The sequence below is a fragment of the Abrus precatorius genome, unplaced genomic scaffold (assembly GCF_003935025.1).
Source record: "Abrus precatorius isolate BTA unplaced genomic scaffold, Abrus_2018 Scaffold8, whole genome shotgun sequence".
In the NCBI taxonomy this organism is placed as follows: Eukaryota; Viridiplantae; Streptophyta; class Magnoliopsida; order Fabales; family Fabaceae; genus Abrus; species Abrus precatorius.
The window spans coordinates 15312141-15318482 of record NW_020874428.1 but is presented as its reverse complement, the minus strand read 5'-3'; the positions used below and the strand labels follow the sequence as shown (position 1 = coordinate 15318482).

The 6342-nt window shown below is 33.0% G+C and overlaps 1 protein-coding gene across 1 annotated transcript; it reads left to right on the top strand.

The window, feature by feature from the left end:
- Nucleotides 1–4508: 4508 nt before the first annotated feature.
- Nucleotides 4509–6342, top strand: LOC113874294 (probable receptor-like protein kinase At1g11050). The gene is made up of 2 exons (XM_027512528.1): nucleotides 4509–5855; nucleotides 6034–6342. Exons 1-2 carry the CDS (start codon nucleotides 4509–4511, stop codon nucleotides 6340–6342), a joined length of 1656 nt encoding a protein of 551 aa, XP_027368329.1.

Here is a 6342-nt window from a genome sequence, read left to right as displayed (position 1 = left end):
AAAAGATCATACACCTAATAATTTTTATTCCTAGAAAATTAAATGATGAGGCAAGTAAATCAAGAAGCACAATCACTTATTCCATTTTCCAATGTCAAGAATGTTCATCAAAATAAAGCATGAGTAGCTAGTTCATACCAAACATTAAGAACGGATTTACAAGCTAACATCAAAAGAAGCTTAAACTAGAGTCAAGAATCTAATTACATCACAATCTCAAAGGGATCCATTAACCCTAACTACAAAATGTTTAGCAATCCATTACAAAAATGAAAAACACAAGAAAAGAAGAAGAGATTCCCTTTGCCATATTCTTGAGAAGAAAATGAGTCTAGGAATCTTTTCCAATCTTTCTCTCCAAGAACCCAAGTGTGGGTCTGTTCTTCCAGCTCTAAAAGAATTGCTCCCTTGTCCTACCTCAAAAAATTCCCCACTCCCTTTACAATGTGCCTCACAATCTCTTTTATCTTACACAATATGTATTTTTATTCACGTCAGTAAAGTTGCGTCTTGATGCACAAACGTCTGTGTTTTGGCGCTGAAAGTCGTGCAACTTTATTAGCTAATTGTGATAAGCGCCTTAGCACACACAAGCTTGCGCCTTGGTACACAAGATGACTTGAGCACATTGTCACACTTGGGTGATGCCTTGGCACACATTGATTTGTGCCTTGACGCTGAATAACCTACAATCAAGATTTAAACTTCAACAATTTTCACCCGAAACAGTAGTGAGGTAAGAAAAATTATAAAAACTAGAATTCTAATAAATTTGGAAGAAAAAGAGAAAAATAAGAAATTAAAGAAGAAGAAGAAGAAAAGATTAAAATTAATTAAAAATTATATGCTACTAAACTCTTCACAAGCACGGTGATAAAATTCCACCAAGCCCACCCAAATTAAGAAATATGTTGACAGCCAAAGAAACAAAGAAGAAATGGAAAAGAAAAAGAAGATTTACATAACTTGAATAAATCGAAAAGGAGATTATTTGAGTTCAAATGCTTAGTTTGTTAAAGAACTAAATCACAATAAATAAGACTGTCTAATTTAAAAAAAGAAAAAAACATAGACTTTAAGTATTTTAAATCCAATAGACCATTACTAGTGTCAGTAACCTAACTTAACATTGCACCTTTAATTTAATTGAGCACAGTCTAACTTAAAAAGACATCTCCTGTAACACTTTAAATTTAATTTTTAATCGATAAATTTTGAAAGAAAAATAGAAATAATAAATTTTTTCATTAAATTGGTTCTTAGTGTATAAGTTCAAACAAATATTTTAAAATAAGGATGGTTTACAAGTTTGTTTCAATGATTGTTACAAGAGTTAATTAATATATCAAATTTTTAAAATAAATTTCTAAGTCCTATAGCAATTTCATCAATCCTTCACTGAGTCCGATGCTGATCATCTTGGTCACCTGAAAAATAAATATAAGGGTGAATACTCTACACTATCTAATACACACATAACATAGAGACTCACCCTGCACACTCTCATGTATTCTAACATATTCTAATCAAGTATAGGCAATCACAGGCAACACTTTCAAACATTTCATTTTAATTCATAACCGATGCACTCACGGCACCAAAACATTTTTCATACATGTGCACTCACTACACATAGTCACGCTCACTGTGGCACTGTAATCATAGTTTCACACCATAGATGGTTGTCAGTTACCCCTATATCATTGATACCACGTGTGCGGTCATGAGTCGCTCGGCACGCTCACTGTTGGTGTCACCACCACTCTCTCTTCCCTAAGGTATTTCTACCGTCTCCATCTTCCACACTTTTAGTGTATCACTGAACCATTTACAGAATATTCATAATCGCATTTAACATGCTTTATTCACACACATTTCAATTGTATACGATATTCATATTCGTACACGGCACACAGGTATTCATTTATATCACACAGCACAGGTGCCCACACTCATTTGCGTTACATTTAACGCACAACAATTCCATACACACAACATTTCTAACATAATCCACACTATACTCAATTATGCATTTTATCACACTCAATAGTCAACATTCAACACACAATATTCCACGCAACTTTTCCACCACGATTTCATAACAACCAATCATTCACATTTACGAACATAATCAGAATCAACTCATCCAATCGCTGCCAAATCATATTTCCCATAAGATTTTTATCACAATATAATCACAACTAAGCCATTCTCATTAAATATACATCTTCCTACATTCTATCTCAACCAAATTCAATCCATGACAAAATAAACGAATTCAAAACACAATGATATAGGGTAGAGTCTCCCCTTACCTCAAATTGAAGACCCAACACAATCTAATGGTAGAAAATGTTCTCCACATGAATTTCGTCTCTAAACACATGGAAAACTCCATGAGAAATCAAAGGAAACTCAAAAAACAGAGAAGAGGGATGGAAACTGAAATCCTAACCATGGAAACTCACCTCCAAAAGCTCTAGACATGTTTCTAACCTTCAATCTTGCACCCAAACGGCTTTAGAGGCAATTTAATCGGTAAGAATGACTTGGAAATAGAGAGAATCAAAAGGGAGATGAAGTGAGAAGAGTGGGAATGTGTTTCCCAAACCCTAAATCCTTCAAATACTCCTCTGGTCGTGACACTCTCGCTGCAACAAGGCATCTCTCGCTATTGCGATGCCCCTTGTCGCTACAGCGAAAATCTCAGAAGAAATTACACTCTGGTTTCTGTAGAATCTCACTACAACAAGACTGCACCCAGAATTACACCCCAAACTGTCGCTCTCTTGCTACAACGAGAAGGCGATAGTTTCACGCCTTCCTCCCAAGGCCTTCTCGCTATAGTGAGAATACCCTGCCCCTGCACCAAACGCTTAGCCAAATTTTCATCAATCACACTAGCCATAGTCCAACATTCTCAGCACACACACACACACACACACACATATATATATATATATATATATAACAATAATCAATATTATAAAAATTCAGACTGTTATATCTCCTAATACTTTTTTTCTCTCAAATTAAAATTTTTTATTTCTTCATTAACTATAATCATATTCTTCTAGCAATTTTCTACTTCTTCAAATGCACATATTATTATTAACAAAATTATATTTTTTTTGTTCTTTAAATTTAGATACAATTTTAATTTAATCTTCTAACTTTATTTTTATTCACTTTAGTTTTTTAAATTTAAATAAAGTTTTATTTTAATACCTTGACATTTTTTCAATTCAATTTAGTCATCTAAATAATTTTTTATTAAATTTTTCCTTTATCTTTGTTATAATTTTCAATTTTTATTGATTCAAATAATGTTTTGATATTTGATATAAATATAGATTTATAATAAAGATGAGTAACATTTAAAAAATATAAATAAGTCGACAATAATTATTAAATATTTAAAATTAAAAAAATTACAAAAACAAGTTGTTGATCATAAATAATTTGCCGGCAATTAAAAGAAATTAATTATGATTTTAAATTTTTGAAAGATGATTTAATAGTAAAATACTTTAAAAGTTGTAAAATAAGAACAAATTAGTCTAAAACATTTTTGTTATTTAAAAGATAAAAATTATTAAATAATTATTTTATCTTAAAAAATAAATTAAATAAAATGAAAATTTAAATAAAACTGAAACGAAATTTTAAAAAATAATTTAAATAACCAAATAAAATATCAAATTAAAATTTCATTTAAAAGGAATACTAGCAACACATTTTTTAACACACTCTCTATTATTGATTAAAATTTATTGAAAATTTAAAAAAATATAAAAAATTAATCTAAAAGTAAAAAAGAGTAAAATTCACATTTTTCTTATTTTTTAATAAACTTGAGCTAATAATAAATAATGTGTTAGAGAATGTATTATTTACATCACTCTTTTACTTAAAGGAACAAATTATAATTTAATCATTATTATTCTAATTTCAAAATTTTCATAAACTGAGTCAATTAAATTAATTAAACTTTCCATGTATTCAAAATTTACACAATTAAAATAACTACATCTCATACAAAAAAAAATAAAAATTATATTGTTAAACTAAATTTCACATTTTATAAAATGCTTTTTCTAACATCACACAATTCAACAAAAGTTATCGCATGATTCAATATAAATAATATTAAATATTACAGTTTTCCAATTAAAACTTAATTTTTATTTTCGTAACACGTGCACATTAAAAAATAGTTTGTAAAAATGTATAAATTTCAAATAAACTAGTTTGACTGAGAGCACCAAAAAACAAGATGAAGCTGGTTCGCTAACCGCCACAAACGACTTTTTGAATCAAAAGCATACATATAATTTTGGAAGTCTTCTATGCAAAACGTGCCTTTTTTTGACCAACGAAAGGCAAGATAGGTTCACCGGTAGAACATCATTCCTATGTTGAATGTGGCTACTAATACAATGAATTAATGGTCCAAACTCAAAATCCAACGTTTCAAAAACCGTTGTCACTTCATCACAAATCCACAAATGGATAAACAATTAACTTTCCTTCCCCTCCTCATCTCCCTCTTCACCATTCTCACACATAGCACTTCTGCTTCCTCATCATGCCCCATGGACCTCACCTACGTTCAATCCTACCCCTGGAACACTTCAACATGCAGACACCCAATTGACAAACAACCCTGCTGCCTCACTCTGTTGAGCATCTTTGGCATAGGTCTCGCCAAACACCTCAAAGAAACCAGCTTTTTTCAACTTCCCAATGAAAACTCTTCCTCAGCTTGCTTATCTGATTTCCAACTCAAGCTCAAAGCCTTGTCAATTCAACCATCTTTGGTCCCTTCTTGCTTCCCTAACCCATCACAGTTTGTTACTAACTCTTCAACTTGTGCAGGTATTAGAACTACCCAAGATTGGAAACAAAAGGTGGGTTTAATTAGCCCTTTAGACACTTATTGCAATGGTGACCTTAGTGACAAAACTCGTTGTGACAATTGCATTAGCGAGGGCTTAAAACTCGCTTCTCGGCTTATTACTATTGACCCAAATGCTAGTGCCACTGCTTGTTTTTCCTTTGCTTCGTTATATGCTGCTGCTTTTGTTAATCCCTATGGTACAATAGATGTTACCACCACTGGTTGCCTATTAAGCCTTCCACTCTCTAGTGGGGCAACAAAAGAGTCTTCGAATAATAGAGAAAAAGTGTTGAAGCTTGTTTTCACCCTATTGGGTGTTGTTATTGGTGTTTTGCTTGCTTTTGTAGGGATCATTGTGTACAAAAAGTGGGATAAGAGAAGTAGGGAAAGGGTTTATCATAGGGAAATTGAGAACAATGTTAGGGCCAGTGTTTTGCCTAATACTGGGGTGAAATGGTTTCATATATCTGAGCTTGAGCGTGCCACGAGTAAATTTTCCAAGAAGAATATGATTGGTAAAGGCGGTGATGGTGTTGTGTATAAAGGGAAACTTTCTGATGGGACTTTGGTTGCAATTAAGGAACATTTTGATTTAGAAAATAAAGGGGATGAAGAGTTCTGTTACGAAGTGGAGATCATAAGCAAAATTAAGCACAGGAATCTTCTTGCTCTGAAAGGTTGTTGCATTTCAAGTGATAAATTGAAAGGTAAGAGGAGGTTTCTGGTTTATGATTATATGCCGAATGGGAACCTCTGTTACCAATTGTCACTTGCCGGGGCTAATAGGTTAACATGGCCACAAAGAAAGAATATAATACTTGATGTGGCTAAAGGGCTTGCTTATTTGCATTATGAAATCAAACCCCCAATTTATCACCGTGACATAAAGGCTACCAACGTACTTTTGGATTCCAAAATGAATGCTAAAGTGGCTGATTTTGGCTTGGCAAGGGAAGGTAGTGAAGAGCAATCTCATGTCACAACAAGGGTTGCTGGCACATATGGTTGTGGCACCAGAGTATGCTTTATATGGACAACTAACAGAGAAAAGTGATGTGTACAGTTTTGGTATCGTGATTCTTGAAATCATGAGTGGAAGAAAAGTGCTTTCTACTTTGAATGCTTCTGCTGATTCAATCACGGATTGGGTATGGACACTTGCGGAATCAGGAAAAATGGATGAAATTTTTTATCAGTCAATAAAAGAAGAAGGGCCAGCAAAAGTTAAGGAAAGGTTTGTTCATGTTGGAATGCTTTGTGCTCATGCTGTGGTGGCATTAAGGCCTACTATTGCTGAGGCTCTCAAAATGTTAGAAGGTGATGTTGACATTCCCAAATTACCTGAAAGGCCAGTGCCACTGGGTCATGCTTCGTTTCAATCTTCTTTGTTGCATGGTTTGCAGAGAAGTGGAAGATCTTCACAACACATTTCATCTTATTGA